Raw genomic sequence first — 26007 nt, forward strand, 5'->3', positions numbered from 1 at the left:
TGCTATTCCAGGTCTAGATATTGTGCAATATTTTAGACAACAGTGTAACAGGCAGAATAACAAGAAAGGCGGTGCAAGGTAATAATCTAGATAAAGCAGAATGACGGCAATGGACAGGGTGACCGCAGACCAGCGAGCGCCACGTGTTTGGAAGCTTGCTGGATCTCACTGAGGGAGGGTCGTTTCCTGGGCCTCCGTCTGTCTCTGGCAGGCCTGTCTCACATGGGGAATGGGGTCCGGGCAACTCTGGTAACCCTCAGATCATTCGCACAGGCTGTGCTTCTTTCAAAGACAGTTTTCAAAACTTGCCTCCAGTTCTCAAGTAAAAGTCACAACCAAAGTGGGAACTCTGCTCTCAGGAGAGGGTGGCCTGGCACGAGGGGGAGGTGGTGTAAGTGGGTCCCTGAACCTGCCTGACGCTGCCGCCAGATGGAAACCTGAAACACTGCCTGGTGTTGACTCGCACGGTGTTCCTAAGTCACGCTGAGGGTTGGAGAGACGGGGGCCATGAGGAACCTGGGAATGACACGTTGACGTTCTAGACCTTCCTGTGTGTAGCCAGATCTTATTCCCAGGGTGACCCCGGCTGCCCCCGGAATGTCGGCTGGTGAGATTAGTCCTCACGGACTCCGAAAGCACAACCCCAGGGTGCTCTCTCACCCACCTCTGCTCCTAGGCCTTTTTCTCTAAGTTAAAGGAACAGGGGGTAAAACCCACCATGTGCTCAGCAAGGCTGAGGCAAGTGCAGACCTCTGCCTGAGCTGGCGACAGGCCTCCTGGCCATGGTCAGCACCTTCCTGCAGCCAGGGGCCAGGGGTCCCTCCAGGCCCTCAGAGCAGCATAGAGGCAGCCACCCCTGAACTCCACCTCCGACCAGCACTCCCACCCAGCACGAGCCCAGGACTGTCTCCAAGTACTGACAGGAAAACTCCCGCGAGTCCTGCCCTCTCTAGCCTGGGGCCACCTGACAGTCCACAGCAGGCCCATGTCAGAGGCTCAGGGGACAGGAGGCCAGGGTGCTGTTCCAGATTGTCATCACTGCTCTTCCAGGAGAGTGTGGCTTCCAACCAGTGCGTTACCAGAGGCCCCTCTATTCCACCTGAGCGTCTACCTCGTTATTATTTCCCAGATTACTTGTATACATATGTACCTGTACTTTCCCTCCATAAATATGCTTGACACGTGATTACGTTCACTCTTGTTCAGTTGTAAATTTTAGAGCTGAAAGGGACACCCTTCACAAGACAACTCCAGCAGTGTGGGCTGGGTCCAGCCTGGGCCCCACCGCCCTGTCCACCCCACTCTGCTTCCTGGCTGGGCGGAGCCCTGTCCCCACAGATGAATGAAATGAAAGCGTGTGACCACCTACCCACACACCTTGGCAGAGGTGCACTCCACACACGGCGGCCCCCACCCAGGCAGGCAAGCTTGGTGGCACCTTCTAAGCGGTATCCCGGGAAACAGGAGAAGGTCAGTGAGTCCCCCACGCCAAAGTGGAACCCGATTCTGCGGCTGAAGGCAGGGACTCCAGGGTCGTCACACGGCTCCAGATCATACTCTGAGACAGGAGGAGAGAGAGTGAGCATGTGGGGTTGGTGGATGCCACACGGGGACCTAACAACTCAGCAAGAATTCAAAGAGGTCTCGTTAAAAATATGAAAACAGGCAGCTGTTCCCAAGCTCCGCTGTGCTCTGGGCGGTTTCTGTCCCTTGAATTAGGAGCTCTCCTTTGACAAGTGGTGTGAATACTAATATTTTTAAAATTCAGACACGTAACACTGTAAAGTGAAATGACCCGCTTCAGAGGTGCCCCTTGGAGAGTGTGGGGTGATTTGACTGATACTTCTGCTGACATCAGTTTCTGCGCTGCTTTTAAAGGTGCTTTGCAACCACCAAGACACAGAGCGCAAGAGAAAAGCCATGTCCAGCATGGGTTGATGAAAGCTCCCGTGGCCCATTTCACCTCTCAACCTGCCCCAGAAATGTATAGAAAATCTTCTATAAACTAGAAATTTCTATAAACCACCCAAGAAGAAAATGCTAACACAGTTTTCTAAAAGCAGTTATGCTGGCACGTTGCTGCACCCTGAAGGGGAGTTTCAAGATACTGGTGCTGATAACAGCCCTTCCCGACCCCTCCAGACCTCGGTACATGGGCAAGGTGCTCTGGTTGATGCTGATCCCTGGGTCTGTTGTGAAGTTTGGGTTTTCGCTGTTAGTCGGTCAGAGCACGGACAGGAGCCTGGATGGAGCTTGATGTCTCCCTTCCTGCTGTGCCTCAGTATGAGACATGTGTCGGACCTGGACGGGGCTCTCAGAGGTGTGGAAAGGTCAAGTGCAGGATAAGCATTATTCAAATCACCAGGCAGAGGAGGGTCAGGCTTCCAGATTTTGGCGGCAGGAACATGGAAAAGCCTGCTGATGTTTCTAGGACAGCTCTGCTTTCATCGCAGTCTCCCGTGCCGCCTCAAGGCCCCGAACTCTGAGGTTCAGACCTAGTGCTCCCGGGGATCACGCTGAGAGCAACCCTTTGTCAACGTTCTCCATATTTTCCAAATTTGAGTCTTTTTCACTTTTACCACTTGTCTGGTTGCTCGTTGGCATGTCATCGCTGGACTGATGCCGCAGCCCCATCAAGGGGCATGGGGTGCTCCTCCCACGCTCCTCCTCCTCCTCCCTGAGCCTGCTGGTCTTCCGTGGGGCTGTCAGATTGTCTTTCCTCCTGCTCTGCCTTTGGGTAAAAACCTCCCGTAATTCCTGTGTTCAAACTACTCTGGCCATTCTTAAAATGTAACTAATTTGACCTTATTTTAGTGCAACCCAGGAAGAAAGACATAAATGATACCCTGTAATTGCACTCAATAAATACCTATTAAAAACTATCACATACAAAGCATAATGATCAAATACTTAGGAAACACTAAGATGGTGCCGTCTGGGGAACTTTACCTCCTGTCTTGCTGAGGTCCTCCTTCTATGTGAGATGTACTTCACCTTCTCCATTCAGATGGGACCTTTCACGCAGTTTCTTTCCAACCCACTGAAAACTCTCCCAGAATGAGATAGTGATTTGGTATTACTTTGCGATAGACTATTATTATATTATGCAAAGAAACATCGCACTGCTGGGGTTCTTGGCTTGTGTACGTTTAATTAGTGTAGATGATGGCCTCTGAGAGCCACCTGCCTGAAGAGAGAGCCTGGTGCGGAACCATGAGATTAGATGGTGCCGGCTTTACACCCTGTTGGGTCATGGAAGGATGCTCCTGTCGATCACTAAGCAGTTTCATGATGTACATTCACACCGTTTTCATCCCTCGTCTAGCACAAGGAAAACGCGTGGCCCTCAGGATTCCATCTTCCCTCTGACTGCCAGCCTGGTTCATCCTTTGTCTGTAGCCATACTCTCACTCACTCCCCAGGTTCAGAGGCGTGGGCTGCAGCGCCACCTCAGCAGGAGACATGCTACAAGCCAGCTCGCGACACACCACCAGGCCAGCTCCTGGCTACTCTCAGCACTAGATCTTTGAAGGACTGAATGTTCCCTGTATCTCCATCATCTGTCCTGTGTCACCTTTGCCATCTGTCACAGCTCCCACAACATCACTGTGACCCACAGCCCCAGCCCTCTGCACTCGCCCTCTCAGTGGGTGTGGGAACCGCTGGGTGATCTCTGCTTCTCTAAAAGGTCTCCTTCCCGAGCTTCCACAATACCCACGGCCCTCCTGACCCATGGCCCCATCTTCCATAGGAGACTTGGATCCTCACCTCCAACCGCAGAGAGCTGAGCCCAGCTGTGACCCGGGGCCTGTCTCTTTGCACCTCAGACCTGCCCAGCGTCCTGGTCCTGTGGCTTCAAACCAGCCGACACTGCTGACTTTCAGGCACGTTTCCTAACTTGAGCCTATCGTATCAACTCAAGACTCTCCCAATCTCTTTTGGATGTATACCTTAATTTTTCCAAAATAAAATTCTGTATTTCCTCCAAACCCTCCGTATGTAGAGGGCCCACCTGTCAATCTCTGCTCTCACCCTCGTGAAGGGTTCAGGGCACGTGCAGAATCAACGTGCAGTGGCTTCTGAGTCCTGCAGGCCAACCTGGCTCCAGGCCCCACCCTTCCCTTTCAGTTCAGGGCTCTGGATGCAGCGGCCTCCTTGTGTGCCCTTGTGGCCCCTCCCAACACTGCAGCGCCCCCAGGAGGCCCATCCCACGTTGTCCTTTATCACACACATGTCCTGGCCATCCAGTCCCAGTGTATCAGAGCCCCTCCCTGGAATCTGTTCAGGACAGTGTCTTTTCTCCTGTCCCCATGGACCTGCTTATCGCTCTCTGTGCCCCTGGAGGCTCTGCACCGTGCCTTGGTCCCCAGTGAATCCAGGCTTCTCGTCTCCAGCCCTGGACTCCCGCCAGGCTTCGTCCAGCGGTTCAGCCACACTTGCCGAGTGGAGAAACACATCACAAGAGCAGTGAGCTCCGCTCTGTGGGGCACTGATGGATCAGCAGTGGGAGCAGCACCCCTCTGAAATCTCATGGGAGAGGGAGACAGCCACGTAGAAAGATGAGGTTAGGAATACCGATTTGTACTTAATGATGGGAGTGTTCTCCTGTTGAGATCTGTGCTCCGTTCTCACAGTGGTAAGGAGAAGGCACTTGAGAGGAGGCCGTGCAGGCTCTGCCTTCAGGGATGAAGGAGGGTCCTTGGTGAGGAGGGTCCTCTGGCCCGACCTCCTCCCTGGCTGGCTCTCCTGTGTCCTCCACCTGGGCCATGGTGAAGGAGCATGGGGCTCTGGCCAGAGGCTGAGGACCGTTATGTGAACTTGCCCCCACCACACCCACCCAGGCTTGTCTTCATGACTGTGGCCTCAGGTGTCCCCTGCACAGCAGGAACTAGACTGGGACGACATAGGGGAAGGAGCTGTGCTGCTGGGAGACGGGAGCAGGCCCTGGGCAACCGGGACCACAACGGGCTCTGGGGCCTGCGGAGGTCTGAAGGAGACACGTGAGGAGAGAACCTGCTCGCAGCATTGGGAAGTGGCCAGGCTCTCCTGGTTTGAGGAGAAGGACTGTGAGCTGTGTGAATTAACTGAGTTGACATTCTAGAAGCAGAATGTGGTGGGCAGGAGGCGGGTCGGGCACCAGTGTGCACAGACAGGGGCCTGACCCTGAGTGCCAGGGGCACCCAGCTTGGCGTGGGCATCTCCAGAGGCACCTCCCTCCCCAGTGTTGCCATCAGCCTCTGCAGGAGCAGCCAGGACGCTCCACGGGGAACTGTGTGTGAACGCGGCTTCTAGAAAGGAAAGCGACTGCACTGAGAGGAAGCAGAAGAGCCCAGGGAGCCATTTCCCACACACACCAGGGAAGTCCCCCGAGGGGCCAGCCCTTCCTCTGTGCAATGAAGCTGCTACCTATTTGGCCACTTGAAAAACAGACATCATGATATCAGCATCACCTGTGAGCGATTACCACCCCGTTTCCAGGCAAAATCTTTCCAGATGAAATTGGGTCTTTAGCGACGCTCAGGAACTTATTTCCCATGAAATGGGATTTGCTCTAAGACCATGCTGTGTGGCTGTCCTGGTGGGGTGGCCACTTCTGTAAGTTTCCTGTCAGTTTCCCTCCGTGGCGTATAAATGAATCGCAGATGTCCAGACTGTGAGGCTTTGGCTTCCGCAGCCAGTTCTGGAAACTCCACCAAGGCAGGGAAATGGCAGGGACAGACAAGACAAGTGACAACGGTCCAGGTTGGAGGAAGGCCCGGGGCAGCTGCTGAGGATGGCACTGCACTCCATGGAGCATGACCGCCCCGCAGCATTTGGCAGGTGACGGCCAAGTTCTCATTATAGGTGGGACGTGATCAGTCCTGCAGGGCAGAACTGGGAGCAAGCAGAGGCCTTCCATCAAGAGGTCTGTGGAGTACAGGGGACAAGCGGATACCCAATACCGCAGCAACCAACTCACAAGTGCCACTGACACTTACTAAAGGATTTTTGGGACCTTAAGAGTAAAGGAAATCACATGTGATTTGGGGGGATCGGGGACCATCTTATAAAAGTCACATTCCATTTAACTGGGAAGAACGACGTGGACACAGGATTTTCAGGCATCCGTAAGCACAGATCAATACGACAACTTGCACCCATGACAGAGAGCGTTCCCTCTATGTCAGGGACTGTGGGCTGGACCTGAGAGGCCACGGCAGCCACCTTGATCAGAACATGCTCAAGGAGCACTGTTCTCGTGGCCAAGGGTACCTTGCCCATTCTGATCAGTTTGCACATGCTTGGTGAGTGTTTTATCTGTAAAAAATCTCTGTCATAAAATTTACACAAATTAAACGCTCTAACCCATACATATAAATAATGTCTGACACAACCCAAATCCCACCCAAACATTTTCTATACATTGTGATTAAAAATAAAACTGCTACTGAACTTTGGAAACATTGTCACTGTGAATGATTGTGCTGGGACAAGTTGAAGCCATGCAGGCTGTTTGTCTGTGTGGGGTGTCCATCAGGGGCAGGGCTCCATGCAGCACTGCATCTGCTGGGATAGCAGCTACGGGACCAGAGGACAACTGGTCCTGAGCCTGCCTCCCACCTCAGAGCCTTCTCCAAGGCCGACAGAGTGGACCGTGAGCAATGAGCAGGAAGTGCTTTGCAGGAGAGAGTTTTATTTGTAGTTATTAAGGATAAATATTCAGATAAAGTAAGACAAAAAGTGACATTCTGGTGCCAGCCGTGTGCACACTCCACAGGGCACAATTATTGCCAGGAGAGAGAAACAGGTAGAAAGGACCACAATACCTGAAAATGTGATGTTGAAGCCCTCGTAGGAAATAGAGAAGTCGGATATGAAGCGAAGCTGGGCGGTGAAGTTCCCAAACAGGCCGGCCTTGATGGTGTGAGGCAGCACCGACCCCGTGAGCCGGGCCACTGGCTCTGAGAAACTCCCATCCTCTGTGATAAGCAAGTAGTCATGGGAACTCTCCAGGTGGAAGGTGTGAAAGGTCAACTGGACCCCTGGGGGGAGGACAGGGGAGAGGCAGAGCCCAGACAAGACAGAGAGACAGGTGGCGGAGTTAACTGTGGCTGAAAACAATTTAAGGATAGGATATCAAGTTTAAGTCAAAATATTGAAAAATCTTAACATGAAAATCTAGCTTTGAAATTTGAGATAACATGGATCAAATCAGGTAGTTTAGAAATGAAAGAAAGGGCAGGGGATACACAAAAGCAAATGTTCAAATATGTAAGCGCAGCCAGAGACCAATGTAGGTATAGATATAAACTTGGATGAATAGATGTACAGAGAGATGTGGGTGTAGACGTGGATGTAGGTCTTCATAATGTCAAGGTGGCTAAAATTCTAAACAACTTTTTTAAAAATGGCAAACTTATGCAAAAAAGAAAGATTCATAGTACATTCCTACCATGAACCCAATGTTGTTAACCTACATTTTTTCTGCACAAAATGCCCTTTTCCTAGTCTTTACCATACTGACCTTCAGTATGAAGGTAAGGGTGTCTATTTGGTAAGGTGTCTTTGGATTTTATGAGGATTAATGTTTTTTATGAGATGGGATAATTCTGGATAGACTTAAAGCACAAGCCAGGTACAAAAATTTCCCTAGATTAATAATATAAATTAGAACTTAGATAATTGCCTATTTTCTTTTATTTAATCAGATTTACATTCTATTGAATCAGTGCCTCTATTCCTGATGATTATGCCTGATTTCCACTTTATCTTTACCTGCATCCACCAGATTATCTGATAAACAGCAAAACAAGGAATCAAGTTTGCTTGTAGCTTCAATAATTAAAGGCCATTTTTCTTCCAAAATCTTATTAAAACAAGGAAATGGGAGCCTTCAATGCGCATGAGGATGCCGCCTATCTTTCTGTGCACGCAGCAGCACCTCTCTGACCCAGGCTCCTGCCCTGTGCTTGTCCTGTGGGTGTGAGAACCGTGACAGACATACCCTTGCCGTGAGAGACTTCGATGGTCCACGTGCAGTTCAAGGAGTTAGGATAAAAGTCTGGAAACCCCGGGGAAAGGACCGTGCCACTCTTCCCGTGGATGTAGCCTCCACATAGAGCTGGAGATGGAGAGAGGATTGGAGTATCAGTGGTTCACCCGATTGCTGGATGATTTTAAATGACATTGAATTTGCATGAGGCATGGAACAGGATTTAATGTCACATTCATGAAAAACATACAAAGCCTGAACCTCATTTTCATGGAAATCCCCCCACACACACCCAGGATGGTGTCCCTGCAGCTCAGCAAGCAGCCTGGACAACGGTGCAGGACAAAGAGACTCTGCCATCAGTAGCCAACGGGAAAGCACAGGCCAGGGCACTGGGGCCGCTGGGCTCTCAGCAGCCCTTCCCTGAGCTGTGTCCTTGCAGAGACATGCCAGGTTCCAGGCTACCCCAGAGAGCCATGTTTGAGGGAAGAAAAAGGAAATTAGGCAGAATGATTTCAGCAGAGAAGTAGTAATGGGGTCGGTAGGACATGGAGGTGGGCTTTTTAAAAAGACATTTTACTGTCTATATTTATCCTCACATAGCACATAGTAGGGTCCACACGCATGGGGTGAGCGTGGTGATTCAGCTCTCGTTCCCAGCGTGTGTCCGCCAGATCAGGGTGATCAGCACAGCCATCTCCTCCCACATTAGAATCGCCTTGTGCTAGGAACATTCAGAACTTTCCAGCAGCTCATTGAAATATCTAATTGATCACTGTCAGGCGGAGTTGGGAGACGGTGCCAGGGAACACTGGAAACTGGTCCTCCATCCAGCCGCGCCCTGAGTGGCCTCCAGTACCCACGGCCCTACTCCTAACCACTGTGGAGAGCAGCGTGGGGATTCCTGGGAACACAGCAACACAGACGTCCAGCTGCCATCTGACCCTGCCATCCCAGCACCAGGTGTGCACCCAGAGGAACCAAGTCAGGATGTCACAGAGACACCTGCCCTTCCAGGCCCACAGCAGCTCAATTCACAATGACCGAGAAACGGAAAGGACCCAGGTGCTCGGCAGCAGGTGAGTGGATAAAGATGTCCACACACAATGTGGTGTCCACACAAGGTGATGCAATTCACCCACAGAAAAGATGAGTCCTGCCATTTGTGACAGCACAGATGGACCTGGGGGAACTCCAGTTAAGGGGAAGAAACCAGGTGTGGAAGGACAATTCCTGCATGTCCTCGAGAAGTGGGCATGTGAGGGCCAGGCCTGAAGCCCAGATGGTGGGAGTCTAAACTCTTGGCCCTGCTGCCTGCCACATCAGTGGCCCTTGGTGAGTCATTTGCCCTCAACGATTTCCATGTCTCAGCCTGAAAATGGAAACAGTGACAGGGCTCATCTCACGGCAGGTGTCTGCAGTTACTGCCATGTGTGATCCATCCTTGGTGTTTAGTAGACACTAGACGCTCAAAGCACCGGCCTCCACAGTTCCAGGAGTTTGAACTTTGGATCATAACAATCCCACACCTGGACTCACCCAGATGTGCCCTGGGTGTGCAAGCTTCCAGGGGGAGTGTTTCAGGTTTCCTGCAGTGTCCCTCAAATCTCAAGACCTGGCGCGCTTTCCTGTGATGGAGGCACCGTGTGGCGGGCACAGGCGGCAAGCGGCAGCCACGGAGAGAGACTCCTGGCAGTGGACCCTGCTCTGGCCTCCTCCTTCAGCTCAGAGTCTCCACGTCAAGGCCACGTGTGTAGCACACAGAGCACAGCCAGGCTGTCCTCTCCCCGCAGCTCCTGCTCTGTGTCCTTGTCACGTGACTGGGCCCCAGCGCGCCCAGGGAGCTGGTAAATCCGACTGCTGGGTGTGTCTGTGAGGGAGCCTTTGGACGAGATGAAAGACTGGACGGCGAGGAGACCCACCCTCCCCAGGGTGGACGGGCATCCAGTGCCACAGAGGGTGATAGAAGACAAAGGTGGACCAGGACAGCTCTCCTCCTGAGCTGGGAGACTCGTCTCTTCTGACCACAGGCAGTGGAGCTCTTGGCTCTTGGGCCCTCAGACTCAGGCCTCAAGACACCCAGGCTCGCTGATGGCATGACATGGGACTCCTCGGAGCCACAACTGTGTGAGCCAGGCTTTCAACTTCTGCTGTGTGTGTGTGTGTGTGTGAGAGAGAGAGAGACAGACAGACAGACAAACAGACAGACAGACATCCTGGTGCTCTGCCTTCTGGGGAAGCCTGCCTCCTGAGTGACACTGAGCCCGTCCCTCCACTTCCCTGCTCCCAGACCTTAGGTGTCAGATGGGGCCGTGTCCCGCTGACTCCTGTGTCCTGGGGTGAGGCGACTTGGCCCATGGAAACGGCTCAGGCAGGGTCTTGCAGGTGGACACTCGCCGGCAGCCTCATGCCCTGCAGCTTTGCAGACAAGAACCTCTTCATCCCCCCTCTGTGGGGCTCTACTGCTGCCTGTGGATGGTTTGCTCTTCTCTCTAACCAGCTAATGTGAGCTATCGTTACATAAACTGATACCTGGGATGGATTTTACCTACTAATGAGTCTCCCAAGTTCTGCTTCATGAAAGCTATTTCCACAAATGATGTTTCAAAAGGGTTAGGTAATTTGTGGGGGGTGGAGCTTGCCTTGCAATGCTCCTCAGCCTGGTACGGGAGCAGATCGCCTCTTTCCCAGGGAAACCAAAGGGGACAGCTACCTAAAGATCAGCAGAATAGAAGCCCGACAGAATTAGCTCTGGAATACCTCAGCCACTTCTCAGAAGGATTTCACATCTTAAAATTGCATTGAGTCTACTTGTCACTGTGATGGGGGAGCATTAGATATAAATCTTGAAATTGATTCGTCTAATTATGAAGAAACTGCTGTTATTTGGGCCCTGTCCTCAGGCCCAGAGAATAACAAAAAAAATAGACACAACAGTCCATCCTCAAAGAGCACACGCTCTACGAGGAAGAGCAAGGCTGAGACCCACGGTGATACAATATGTTGGTGCTGGACGATGGCAAACCCATGTGAGAGAACCTGAGCAGGAGGACAGGGGATGAGGGTGTGAGACCTGGGGGCTGGGTCATCGGCCTCAGGGGCCAGGGGGCTGCTCCAGGAAAGTGCTCTATGAAGAGGGACTTGAGAGAAGAGAGGGCATGTGGCACCTGAGCGTGAACTCAGGTCTGAACCTAGCAAGGACCGAACCTCAATGCCACTGGGCCCACACAGAAGGACTCCAGGTGACCAGGACGGTGAGGACAAAGGAGAGGGGGTCCTAGGCGGATTTCAGGTTGCTGACAGAGGGCAGGCCCCATGATGGCCTTGCAGCCCTCATAACGCATTTGGTGCTCCTGACCAGGAGGCAGGGCCTCTGCAGGGCCTTGCTGGAAAGTTACATGGGCTCCCTAGGGTCCAGCGTGATCATAGGCTGCTGTATAAGAACACACAGGAGCGAAGCATCGCACGGCAGGACACTGGAGGCAGCTGGCCAGACAAGGGCAGACCCTGGCTGTTTTGAAGGTAGAGTCACAGAATTTTGTGTGACAGGTGGGCATCATGACAAAATAGGAGGAGCAGAGGATGACAGTGAAGTCATCAGCCCCAATGTGAAGTAGCTGACAGGTGAGGAGGGGCACAGGTGAAGAGGCAAGGCCAATACATAGGAGCTTTGGATACACAAACATCAAGGTCTGTCGGACTCCATGTAGAAGGTTGACCTGCGATGGATCAACAGAGCTCGAGGCCTGCTAGACTCCATGTGGAAGGTGAGATGGATCCATGGAGCTCGAGGCCTGCTAGACTCCATGTGGAAGGTGAGGTGATCCATGGAGATAGAGACCTGCTAGACTCCATGTGGAAGGTGGGGTGGATCCATAGAGATAGAGACCTACTAGACTCCATGTAGAAGGTGAGGTGATCCATGGAGATAGAGACCTGCTAGACTCCATGTGGAAGGTGAGATGGATCCATGGAGATAGAGACCTGCTAGACTCCATGTGGAAGGTGAGGTGATCCATGGAGATAGAGACCTGCTAGACTCCATGTGGAAGGTGAGATGGATCCATGGAGATAGAGACCTGCTAGACTCCATGTGGAAGGTGAGATGGATCCATGGAGCTCGAGGCCTGCTAGACTCCATGTGGAAGGTGAGGTGATCCATGGAGATAGAGACCTGCTAGACTCCATGTGGAAGGTGAGGTGGACCCATGGAGATAGAGACCTGCTAGACTCCATGTGGAAGGTGAGGTGGACCCATGGAGATAGAGACCTGCTAGACTCCATGTGGAAGGTGAGATGGATCCATGGAGATAGAGACCTGCTAGACTCCATGTGGAAGGTGAGATGGATCCATGGAGCTCGAGGCCTGCTAGACTCCATGTGGAAGGTGAGGTGATCCATGGAGATAGAGACCTGCTAGACTCCATGTAGAAGGTGAGATGGATCCATGGAACTCGAGGCCTGCTAGACTCCATGTGGAAGGTGAGATGGATCCATAGAGATAGAGACCTGCTAGACTCCATGTAGAAGGTGAGATGGATCCATAGAGATAGAGACCTGCTAGACTCCATGTGGAAGGTGAGATGGATCCATAGAGATAGAGACCTGCTAGACTCCATGTGGAAGGTGAGGTGGATCCATAGAGATAGAGACCTACTAGACTCCATGTGGAAGGTGAGATGGATCCATAGAGATAGAGACCTGCTAGACTCCATGTGGAAGGTGAGATGGATCCATAGAGATAGAGACCTACTAGACTCCATGTGGAAGGTGAGATGGATCCATAGAGATAGAGACCTGCTAGACTCCATGTGGAAGGTGAGGTGGACCCATGGAGCTCGAGGCCTGCTAGACTCCATGTGGAAGGTGAGGTGATCCATGGAGCTCGAGGCCTGCTAGACTCCATGTGGAAGGTGAGGTGGACCCATGGAGCTCGAGGCCTGCTAGACTCCATGTGGAAGGTGAGGTGGACCCATGGAGATAGAGACCTGCTAGACTCCATGTGGAAGGTGAGGTGGATCCATAGAGATAGAGACCTGCTAGACTCCATGTGGAAGGTGAGATGGATCCATAGAGATAGAGACCTGCTAGACTCCATGTGGAAGGTGAGGTGGATCCATAGAGATAGAGACCTGCTAGACTCCATGTGGAAGGTGAGGTGGATCCATAGAGATAGAGACCTGCTAGACTCCATGTGGAAGGTGAGATGGATCCATAGAGATAGAGACCTGCTAGACTCCATGTGGAAGGTGAGGTGGATCCATAGAGATAGAGACCTACTAGACTCCATGTGGAAGGTGAGGTGGATCCATAGAGATAGAGACCTACTAGACTCCATGTGGAAGGTGAGATGGATCCATAGAGATGGAGACCTGCTAGACTCCATGTGGAAGGTGAGATGGATCCATAGAGATAGAGACCTGCTAGACTCCATGTGGAAGGTAAAATGGATCCATGGAACTCGAGGCCTGCTAGACTCCATGTGGAAGGTGAGGTGGACCCATGGAGATAGAGACCTGCTAGACTCCATGTGGAAGGTAAGATGGACCCATGGAACTCGAGGCCTGCTAGACTCCATGTGGAAGGCAGGCCTGAGATGGAGACACCATGTGGAAGGCTGACACTAAGAGGGCTTACCAAGGCACAGGAGGGACGGCAAGATTGCATGGGACCAACACCACGGTGAATGTGGACATATTCAGGAAGACTAAACCCAGTGTCTGCAGCTCAGTGAAACTGCCAGTGTCCACAGAGGACACTGGACACGTAGCTGGTGTGTCAGGAGGAAACCCACAAGAGTGGAGCTGAAGCCACACGTGGTAACTGCCACTGTCTGACTGGATGGGTATGAATGAGTACATTAGCTTTTCGGTTTTTATGAAGAATTTAAGCATAAAGAATTAAAAACACTTTATATAAAATTGACAGCATATATCAAATGTTGCTAGGAATCTGTACCTGAAAATCTGTATATGCTACATAAGCTGATAAATTAATTCATGCTGAGCCACATTTAAAAGTTATACAATCCATAAATCTTTATTTCATCCTGTGTCCTAATATCATTAAGGAAAATGGAGCATGTCCCGGGAAAGCCTGATGAGAACACTTCAGCTCAAGCTGATTCATCGACACAGACAGAACCCAGACATCACAGCCCCCAAGACAGACCACAGACAGAACCGCAGGCAAGGCAGCCGCGATGCTTGACTCACACAGGTGAAGCCACAACACAGTCCAAGTCACACATTATGAAGATCTGAGTAAAAATAGCTCCGCGTATAGTCTTCAATTTTTTTTTAAGGAAAGGAAATTTAATGTGCAGACAGTAAATTGATCTTCTCATCTAAAATCAAAGAGAGGAGAAGAGGGAATAAAATGAGCTACTTGGCTTACATTTTAATGCCCAGATGGGTCTGGGTGGTAGGCATGGAAAGACATGCAAGGTCCCCCGTGGAGCCACCAGTGTAGCCACACATGACTTGAATTCCACAAATGGGTCCTCACTCACTGCAGAGTCTTCTCTGAGTAGTTATGAAAGGCAGTGACCCTTTACTTCTGCTTTCCTTATAGCTGTGATCTCTTGAGTTGTAGCTCTCCGTCTGTATTACCGACCCACTAAGGCCCCGGATCCAGCCTCTCAGGAGTCCTTTGGATATAAGACTAAGATTCACAAAAGTGAGGACAGGAGAAGAGGTGATGGGAAGAGCTGAAGTAATCTTCCTTCCACGTTCAAGTTCAGCTTTGGCCTCTGCTTGAACCTGGGCCTCCACCTGGTCCCCCATTCAAAACCATTTACTGAGGAATGCACAGCTCCTTTCCAAACACTCTTTTGTGCTCTTGGACACACGAAATGAGTAAGACAGAAAAGTTCTTATTATCCCCAAATTTATGTTCCAGTGGGGAAGAGAAAATGCATTTTAAAATAAACTAAGTAGACATGAATTATTCTAAGAATAAGAATATTAATTTGCTTTCAAAACTCAAAGGAGGATGAGGTGGCCGGACTAGATGAATAGCAAAGAGGAAGCAAGAGTGGGCAGCTTCATGTCCATGCTGATGCCCACTCAGGAATGGTGAGTTGAGCAAGTGCTAGAATGTTGGCGGGAAGGTGGAAGGCCATGGGAGTGCAGGTCCACTCAGTGACCTCCCTGTGGTGCAGTCTGCTGTGGTTTCTGCTGCTGCTCACTCCAGGGGCTTGGGTTCCTGATGATCCTCCACGTCAGGCCCACAGAGCTCCCACAGATGCTGCAGTTCCTGTCATCCATCATTATTGGCCCCTCCTTCCATCCTGTCACCTCCCAAGGCACTGGCCAAAGTCTTCGATAAATGGAAGTGTGCCTCTTTGCACGGTAGCCACTTTGGGAAAATCCACTCCTTGCTGGAACCCCAGCTCCAGTTGGATTTTCCATGGATTATTCCGCCTCAATTCTTATGTGTAAAGCATAAACCAAGCTGTAAAGAGCATACTGGGTGTCTGATGGAGAACCGGCATGCAGGCAGGTGAGCTGTAAACACATAGGAGAGTGTGTGCAACAGTACTAGAGTTTTGGAAACCTGCATACAGAAGACCAGGGCATCAGGAACGCCCGTGAGGCTGAAAGGCTGGCACAGCATTAGCAGCAATGGTGAAGGCTGAGTGCATCCTTGCACAGAGCATGGCAAAGAGTGGCTCAGGTGAGGAAGCCGCTCACTACACCATTTTGCTGGGACAACCGGAGGGTGAGATCAGGAATAGGTAACTTCTGTGTTATACGCTGCCTGTGGGGCAGAAGCAGATAATACTCCTGATGCAATGCTGAAATGTTAGAAAAAAAAAAAATCATTGTTTCCAATGTTGAATCAAGAATTCGTGGGGCTTTTTGTATTTTAATGCAAAGGAATATGCAACACTGATGCCTGTTGAGAAAAATCCATTTCAAAATTGAAATTACTGATCCTGAAAGGGTCAGACAAAGCTTCTCATGTGTCTACATGAGCTTTCATTTCAATTCATGAACCTAGACAATATTTTTCCTGTTTGGGGAATTGATCCTGGGATCTTGTCCTTGCCTAGCTAGAGAGCATTCCACCACTGAGCCCTGTCGCAGCCCGAGCCTAGACAATCTGCCGGCAATCCTAGGTTTAAATATGGCCTGGTTCATCACCATAGAAGCAGAGGTCTTCGACTTTCCAATCTCATCAGGTAGTTCCAACAGCTGGGAAGTCCTGTGTTACCACTTGTTCAAAAGAAAATGTAAGGAAAGGCAGCAGCTCTGTGTGTGCATTTCCAAATTCCATTTTCATCTGTAGTGCAAAATGAAGAAAAGAAAGAGCTACGGCAACTGCACAGTAGCACCCAACAAGCTTCGTGTGCCTGCACTCACTGTGAACATAAACTGCTCACAGGATTGACTGACTTACAGCAAACTTTACACAAGCAACTTGATAAACCATCTCAATTCAAATTCAGTAACACAAGAAGAACAAGGGTGGAGGGTTTGGGTTCTAATTATTTTTAATCTAGAACCATAAAATATGACAAATATTTTGTATACTCAATATGACAAACTCAGGGTTTACAAAATTTAACTGTTTTTGTTTTTCATTGACGCACATGTTTATGGGGCACATTGTGAAGTTCTGACACATTTACACATTGTGTAATGATCCAATCAAGCTATTTAGTATATCCACCAACTCAAACATTCATCATTTCCCTGGGATAGGAACATTCTCAATCCACCTAGTGGTTACTTTGAAACTTGTAATGTAGCACTCCGGCCATCCTCTGGGCCTCAGAACCTGAACTATTCCTGCTGCCCACTGCAGCTTGCGCCCCCTGACCAGGGTTCTCCACTGCTCTCCACTCCCCAGCCCCCAGTCCACACTCTTCTGCTCAGTACTTCTGGGAGACCCACGTGTCAGGCCTGCACATAAATGATCTGGTGGGGCACTCGTCTTTCTGCTCCTGGCTCACTTCCTCCAGTCATGTGACTACGGCAAATGACAGGTTTTCGCTCTTAGGGTTGAGTGGCATCCTGTGGAGTGCCTGTGTCCAGTGTCTCCGTCCACTCATCTCCTGGTGGACACTCCGTGACGCCACACCTGCTGCTGAGGACGTGCAGCAGTAGGAGCGCAGGGGTCTCTTCTGGGCACCGACTTCCTTCCTTTGGCTGTGGGTGAAGATGGGCTTGCTGGATGCCACGCAGCTCCATCTTTAATCCGTGAGACGCCTGCCTGCTCCTGCCCAGGGCTGTGCTGGCCACCTGCTCCCCGAGCTCCTTTGTCCTCTCCAGCACTTGCTATGCTGGTCTCTTTACTACAGATATTCTAGCAGGTCGGACATGATCTCTCCTTCTGCTTTCCATTTGCATCTTGGTTTATAACATTTGACTTCAACATCTTTCTGAGGCAAATGCAATTGATATTACAATTAGATGATAGTAGAATTATAACACAACAGGAAAAGAAAATGGTATCAGCTGTTTTCTCATTAAAATGTCCTTCCAGGTCATGAAGAGCAGAAGTGGTATGTGCACATCATGGTCTCTCCCGTGACTTCTCATTCCCTCTGCTGGTTTCATGTGCTTTACATCCAGAGACAGCCTTAGGCTACTCACAGTGTCCACCTGCACTTTGCAGGTGCCAATTATCGTGTTAGTACTTTGGTAAAAGGTCAAGAATTTTAAATGTTCTGCAGTTACACGTTGTTCTTCCTTAAACCCTGTTATTTGCAAGCATTATCTCCAAGAAGTTAAGGTGTTTAATGAATGCATATCTTCTTTACTGTTTGAAAAAAAGACCCTTCAGTCTATACAATGTGGAAAATGGAAATATATGTCTATAGCATGTACACAGAATTCCCATCTATATATTTCATCTTCATACACACATTCATCTTTAGAAACAACACTATAATAGGGTTATATTCATGACTAAAGATAAAATGCCCAAAGCATATTTGCAAATGGTCACAAGTAATATATTTTAGTATGAGGTTGAACCCTATAGTGACCTGATAATCAAGATTGCTATTTGTTCTTAAGATTTTGAGGAGTAGATCTGTGTAGAGAAAGGGGTTGTCAATAGCACAGGGAGCCTGAGGGTCTCACAAGGGGTGGGGTCCCAGTGCCCCTGCTGGGCAGAGGGTGAGGGTCAGTGGGAGCCAGAACAATCTATGTGGATGTGGACAAGTACCTTGCCTGCACCCGAGTTAGAGAAAAATCATGTGTGACTGTCTGGGATGCATCAACTGACTGCAGTGCTCCTGCTGCCACTCAGAATAGGTGCTTTCTAACAAACTGTGGATCAGAACCCATCCTACGTTCAATGCTCAGAGCCACTGCTGAAGGACAGCAGTCATTCTCCAGTCTTCATTTCTAACTAGCTGTTCTACCTCCAACAGAAAATGTGGTAGGCAAGCCAGGTGTGTGTCACTTTAAGGCACCCCTCAGCCAGCTGGCTGTGACTCCCCACGGAATGCACACCCACCGAGCACCCAGACAGCCACACTGGCTCTTCCTGCCGCCCAGCCCTGGCCAGCGCAGGCCACCTACCATCGCAGCTGGGCAAGGCATGGTTCCACTGATGGTTCTGCTCGCAGACCAGGGGCTCCTCGTCACTCAGTGTGTACCCCGGGTCACAGCTGAAGGTCACAGTAGACCGGATGCCAAAGTCCCTGCCATGCCGTCGGCCATTCACAGGGATGCCTGGGTCCAGGCAGGAGTCGGTCTCGAGGGTCACACCTGGAGGCACAGAGACACATCACCACGGGAGGTTAGCTGAGAAAGTGTGTGAGCTGTGGAAACGCAGCATGCTCTCAGACACAGTCAGCAGGAGAAAGCCTGCAGCAAAGTGACCCATTACCAAGCTGATTAGCAAGAATCCAACAATCCATTAATGTAAAAACAAGGTTTTTCAAATACGTGACTCTGTTTTTCAAATTAGAGAGATTCATATTGGTATGCTATTTACCAGAAGATATCTAAATGGTACGACCTTGAATAATTCATTAACCTCTGAATTTTACTTTTCTTCATGGGAAAATCAATGAACTGCTAAATGAAGGCCAGTATTCTCCCTCCAGCCATCGTCTTACTTTCATGATCTATGTCATAAGGTTGTGGCAGTCACACTATAACTTTCCTATCTGTGCACACACACAGGGATCGATACTTAGGATGAATCTAAGACTATACTGGAGTTGATTTTCCAAAAATGCATTCCACCAATCACACAATTTCAAAATCTGCACTGAAGTCAGCCACTTTTGAGATGGCTCCGATTAGCCCATACTAAAATATGTGCAAAGATGAGTGCTTCACCTAGTAACTAGATCCAGTCTCCAAAGAGTGTCTTTATTCCATGTCACATTTCTTGCCTTCTAGAATAGTACATATTTTAAATCATGATGAAAGTTAGGGGGGAAAAAAGAATAGCATTACAATGTTCCCAAATGCCAAAAATAGGCTTGCTGCTGCTATATGTCACCCTTGGTAATGTTTGGAACACAAACCATGATCTGAAATATTAGTAAAAAAAAATATATTAAAATAGTTCCAATGTTCAGATGGTTAAGTTCCCCATGGTCCTGGGACACTATTTTTTTTTTTTTTAATATTTATTTTTTAGTTCTCGGCGGACACAACATCTTTGTTGGTATGTGGTGCTGAGGATCGAACCCGGGCCGCACGCATGCCAGGCGAGCGCACTACCGCTTGAGCCACATCCCAAGCCCCCTGGGACACTATTTTTAATACCTACATTTTAACAGAGTTTGAGGGGTGTGGCTTATGAATAGCCTTCCCTCCTAAGCCTACTACTGAATGCTAATTCTGGGTGATTTTTTAAGTAATAAGTGATGAGGGTAATAACTCCTGTTGATATAGTGAACTGTCACCCAGGGGGCCGTGGGACACACAGTGGCTCAGCGCTACTCGCTGCGGGGAGGAATCCGCCAGCAGGGAGGCCCAGTCGAACACACCATGGCACAGGGCCCGGTAAGAGCTCTGGACCCAGAGCTTGGGAATCCTGGGTCAGCAGCAGGCCATGCTCCAGCCTGCTGTGGTTTGGACCCCCAAGTTTTACCCTGTGTCCTTCCTGCTGGCTCCTTCTGCTTTATCTCCTTTTCCTGTCATAAACAGGAGGCTGAGTCTCCTAGACTCAATGTTCTTTGAGTCCTTCTAGTTATCAATCCTAGGGTGGTCTGGACACCTGGGACGGACCAAGGTATCAGAACTGAGCGAGTGCAGGCCTGGCCTTCTGCAGGCTGTGTGCCTGACCCCGTGGCCAGCGCTGTGGTAAGTGCTCGCTCCCGTGGTTAGGGTTCCTCAAGGCTGGTTGTGCTGGTGGGTGGAATGCTGAAGGGAAAAGAGGCAAATTAAACAAGGAACAGCAGACTCCAAGATGGCGAGCAGGGGAGAACCCTGACTGGCTGACTCTGGGTGAGTGGTGGACCTTTTCCCTCACAGGGCTCTCCTTCAGGAACGTCAGCTCAGGGAGCCTGGGACAGGATGTTAAACAGCGGTTTGTTGGAAGCCCAGCCCAGGACCTCGGGAAACTGGAGTCGCACTTGGCGGGGGAAGCGGCCACCAGCCAGAGCTGGGCCCCGGGGCAGATGCTTAGAGGTGAGCCCCGCGGAGTTGTGGCGGCCGGGGACACAGGGCTGCGGACCTTCAGGGCTGGAGCCGGTCAGACTGCCATCGTGTCACCACAGGGCACCGGACCAGGACCGAATTCTGGACCCAGCGTGGGAACAGAACAGCCCAGCTCCCCCTCCTCACTGGACGCCCCAGGCGTCGCCATCTTGGAGAACCTACCTCATGACTCTGGGCGGGTGCAGCACACAGCCATGGGCGTCTGAGCAGGTGTGGACCCCCAGCTCCCCACCTCACTGGACGCCCCAGGCGTGGCCATCTTGGAGAACCTACCTCATGACTCTGGGCGGGTGCAGCACACAGCCATGGGCGTCTGAGCAGGTGTGGACCCCCAGCTCCCCACCTCACTGGACGCCCCAGGTGGTGGCCATCTTGGAGAACCTACCCCATCCACTTGGCGGGTGGAGCACACAGCCATGGGCGTCTGAGCAGGTGTGGACCCCCAGCTCCCCACCTCACTGGACGCCCCAGGCGTGGCCATCTTGGAGAACCTACCCCATGACTCTGGGTGGGTGGAGCACACAGCCATGGGCATCTGAGAGGTGTGGACCCCCAGCTCCCCCCTCCACCCAGCTGTGACAACCCAGAACCTTCCTCGCCAGCTCCCGGGGCGTGGCCATCAGAGGGAATAGGACAGAACAACCCCCTCTCCACGTGAGGACGTGGTGACCACCCAGCACAGAGACGGCCTCAGTGGATCAGGACCAGAGGTCCATCAAATGGGGCCTGGTGGGCAGGAGAGGGGTGGGGGATAGAGACCCAGAGCATCCCAAAGAGACCGGGATTGGAGAGGCACCCGGCAGGGGAGGGAGATCCGCCCGAGACCCGCCCCACATCCGCCCCACATCCGCCCCACGTGGATGGCGTCCCCCACCCTGAGGGCAGAGAGGCAGCCGGGATGCACAGCGCCCCCTACTGGAAGAGAAGAAAACAGAATTCCAGGAGTGCATTTTTTTCCTTCTTTCTTTTTATCTTTTTCTTCTCTCTTTTCCTCTCTCTTTTTCCATTCCTTTCTCTCTCTTTCCCCCCTCTCTTTCTGCTTTTCTTTTTGCTTTTCTTCCTCCTTCTTTTCCTCTCTCAACCTCCCAAGTGTTACTATTTCTACTAGGTATAATTTACTAAATGCAAATAGGTGTTTGCTTCTTATTGTCCTCCCATGTACTTAACTACCCTAAAATACCTCCTGTCTAGTCTCCTGCTAATAACCCCTTCATGAGAGTTCTCCTCCAAGGTAGCTAAGGTATATTAACCCCATACCCTCACATCATGACATCCTACGCCCAACCCTCAGTTCTCTATATGCCACAGAAACTGTATGTCTTTTATGAAGCTAATGAATATATTTTAAGTTGTAATTGAATCCAACATCTCTAGACATAGAGACTAACTATAAATATATTAATAACAAAAACTAGCTCATAGATGATATATAGTTGATATTGGAAACTGTTTACATTCATTGTCTCCCATCACAAAGGAGAAATCTCGGAACATTACAAGAAGAACACAAATCTATAGGGGAAAAACAACAACACAACTATCACACTGAACTGGAAAGAAACATGACCAACATGAAAAGACAAGGAAAGAAAGGACCAGAAACAATGCAGGTTAACTCAACATTAGAGGAGATAAGATCTGCAGGTCAGGTAAAGATTTCAGGATATACATGGTTCAGAGGATCTGGAGACTCCAGGAAGACTTCAAACAGCAAATGCAGACAATGAAAGATCACTTTGACAAGGAATTACATAAACAAATCCAAGAAGCAAAAGATCAACTCTACAGGGAGATAGAGGTTATGCAAAAAACAAACAGAAATCCTGGAAATGAAGGAAACAATAAACCAAATTAAAAGTTCAAATGAGAGTATCACCAGCAGAGTAGAACACTTAGAAGACAGGACATCAGACAATGAAGATATTTCATCTGAAAAAGAATGTAGACAGCTCAGCAAGACTGATAAGAAACCTTGAGGAGAACATCCAAGAAATATGGGCTAGCCTAAAGAGGCCAAATTTAAGAGTTACAGGAGGGTATAGATGTCCAAACCACAGGAATGAGCAATCTGTTCAATAAAATACTTTTAGAAAACTTTCCAGACATGAAGAATGAAACAGAAATCCAAATCCTAGAAGCCTACAGGACGCCGAACGTACAAAACCACAAGAGATCCACACCAAGACACATTATAATGAAGATGCCCAACATACAGAACAAGGAGAGAATGTTAAAAGCCACAAGAGAAAGGAAGCAGATTACATTTAGGGGTAAACCATTAGGTTAATGGCTGATCTTTCAACACAGTCTCTGAAAGCTAGAAGATCCTGGAACAACATATTTCAAATGCTGAAAGATAATGTCTTCCAACCAAGAATCTTGTATCCAGCAAACTTAAGCTTCAGGATTAAAGATGAAATAAAAACCTTCCATGATAAACAAAAGTTACAAGAATTTGCAGCTAGAAAACTGGCACTTCAAAACATCCTTGGCAAAACATTACATGAAATGGAAATGAAAAATAACAATGAACACCAACAGCTGGAGGTAGGACAGTAAATGAAAAACTAATCAAAAAGGAAAAAAATCAAGTTAAATAACAAAAATAAACAAATATGGCTGTAAATACAAACCATATCTCCATAATAACCCTAAATGTTAATGACTTAAATTCACTATTCAAAAGACATAGGCTAGTAGACTGGATTACATCAAAAGACCAAACAATAGGCTGCCTACAGGAGACTCATCTGATAGGAAAAAAAATACACAAACTGAAGATGAAAGGTTGGGAAAAATCATACCACTCACATGGATTGCAGAAGCAAGCAGGGGTCTCCATATTCATATCAAATAAAGTAGACTTCAAGCCAAAATTAACCAAAAGGGATACAGAAGGACACTATATACTGCTTGAGGGAACCATTCACCAACAAGACATAACAATCATTAATATATATGCCCCAAACAATGGTGCAGCTATGTTCATCAAACAAACTCTTCTTAAGTTCAAGAGTCAAATAGACCACAACACAATAATCATGGGTGATTTTTACACATATCTCTCATAACTGGACAGACCTTCCAAACAAAAGTTGAATAAAGAAACTATAGAACTCAATAACACAATTAATAACTTAATTGACATATACAGAATATGTCAACCAGCATCAAGCAGATGCACTTTTTTCTCAGCAGCACATGAATTCTTCTCAAAAATAGACCATATACGATGCCACAGGGCAACTCTTTGCAAATACAAAGAAGTAAAGATATTACCATGCATTGTATCTGATCATAATGGAATGAAATTGGAAATCAACAATAAAATAAGGAAGAAAAATTCCTACATCACATGGAGAATGGACAATATGCTACTGAATGAACAATAGGTTACAGAAGACATCAAGGAGGAAATTAAAAAATTCTTAGCAGTAAATGAAAACACAGAAACACAACATATCGAAATCTCTGGGACACTATGAAAGCAATACTAAGAGGAAAATTCATTTCATGGAGTTCATTCCTTAAAAGAAGAAAAACCCAACAAATAAATGACCTCACACTACATCTTAAAGCCCTAGAAAAAGAAGAACAAATCAGCAGCAAATGCAGTAGAAGGCAAGAAATAATTAAAATCAGAGCTGAAATCAATGAAATCGAAACAAAAGAAACAATGAAAAAAATGGACAAAGCTAATACTTGTTTCTTTGAAAAAATAAATAATATTGATAGATCCTTAGCCACACTAATAAAGAGAAGGAGAGAGAGAACTCAAATTACTAGCATATGTGAAGAAAAAGGCAATATCACAACAAATACTACAGAAATATATAAGATAATTAGAAATTATTTTGAAACCTCATACTCTAGTAAAATAGAAGATAGTGAAGGCATCGATAAATTCCTTAAGTCACATGATCTGCCCAGATTGAGTCAAGAAGATTTAACACAGACTTAACTTAAACAACTTAAACAGACCAATATCAAGTGAGGAAATAGAAGAAGCCATTAAAAGATCACCAACCAAGAAAAGCCCAGGACTGGACGGATATACAACTGAGTTTTACAAGACCTTTAAAGAAGAACTAATACCAATACTCTTCAATCTATTTCAGGAAATAGAAAAAGAAGGAGTACTTCCAAACTTTCTATGAGGCAATATCACCCTGATTCCAAAACCAGAAAAAAACATGTCAAAGAAAGAAAACTTCAGACCAATATCTCTAATGAATATAGATGCAAAAATCCTCAATAAAATTCTGGCAAATCAGATACAAAAACATCAAAAAGATCTTGCACCATGATCAAGTGGGATTCATCCTGGGATGTAAGGTTGGTTCAACATACAGAAATCAATAAATGTAATTCATCACATCAATAGACTTAAAGATAAGAACCATATGATCATCTTGATAGATGCAGAAAAAGCATTTGACAAAATACAGCCCCTCTTTATGTTCAAAACACTAGAAAAACTAGGGATAACAGGAACATACCTCAACATTGTAAAAGCTATCTATGCTAAGCCCCAGGCCAACATCATTCTAAATGAAGAAAAATTGAAGGCATTCCCTCTAAAATCTGGAACAAGACAGGGATGCCCTCTCTCACCACTTCTATTCAAAATAGTCCTTGAAACACTGGCCAGAGCAATTAGACAGACAAAAGAAATTAAAGGAATAACTATATGAAAATAATAACTTAAACTAGCACTATTTGCTGATGATATGATTCTATACTTAGAAGACCCAAAAAACTCTACCAAGAAACTTCTAGAACTAGTAAATGAATTCAGCAAAGTGACAGGATATAAAATCAACACCCATAAATCAAAGGCATTTCTGTATATCAGCGACAAATCCTCTGAGAGGGAAATGAGGAAAACCCATTTACAATATCCTCAATAAAATAAAATAAAATAAAATACTTGGGAATCAACTTAACAAAAGAGGTGAAAGACCTATACAATGAAAACTATAGAACCCTAAAGAGAGAAATAGAAGAAGACCTTAGAAGATGGAAAGATCTACCTTGCTCATGGATAGGCAGAATTAATATTATTAAAATGACCATATTACCAAAAGCACTATACAGGTTCAATGCAATTCCAATCAAAATCCCAATGGCATTCCTCATAGAAATAGAAAAAGCAATCATGAAATTCATCTGTAAAAATAAGAGACCTAGAATAGCTAAAGCAATTCTAAGCAAGAAGAGTGAAACTGGTGGTAACACTATACCAGACCTTAAACTATACTACAGAGCAATAATAACAAAAACAGCATGGTACTGGCACTGAAACAGGCTGGTAGACCAATGGTACAGAATGGAGGACACAGACTAACCAAAAAAATTACAGCTACCTTATATTAGACAAAGGTGCCAAAAGCATGC

The 26007-nt window shown here is 48.1% G+C and overlaps 1 protein-coding gene across 1 annotated transcript in view; it reads right to left on the reverse strand.

Annotated features, from left to right (window-relative positions):
• Csmd1 (CUB and Sushi multiple domains 1) overlaps positions 1–26007 on the reverse strand; it is a 1139207-nt gene that overhangs the window by 278905 nt on the left and 834295 nt on the right. The window contains exons 18-21 of the mRNA XM_077792480.1: positions 18511–18699; positions 7985–8101; positions 6807–7022; positions 1370–1558 (exon numbers count right to left, since the gene is read on the reverse strand). Of these exons, the coding sequence (XP_077648606.1) occupies positions 1370–1558; positions 6807–7022; positions 7985–8101; positions 18511–18699 (711 nt within the window). The remainder of the gene's footprint in view (positions 1–1369; positions 1559–6806; positions 7023–7984; positions 8102–18510; positions 18700–26007) is intronic.

This window comes from Urocitellus parryii, chromosome 14, assembly GCF_045843805.1.
Source record: "Urocitellus parryii isolate mUroPar1 chromosome 14, mUroPar1.hap1, whole genome shotgun sequence".
Lineage (NCBI taxonomy): Eukaryota > Metazoa > Chordata > Mammalia > Rodentia > Sciuridae > Urocitellus > Urocitellus parryii.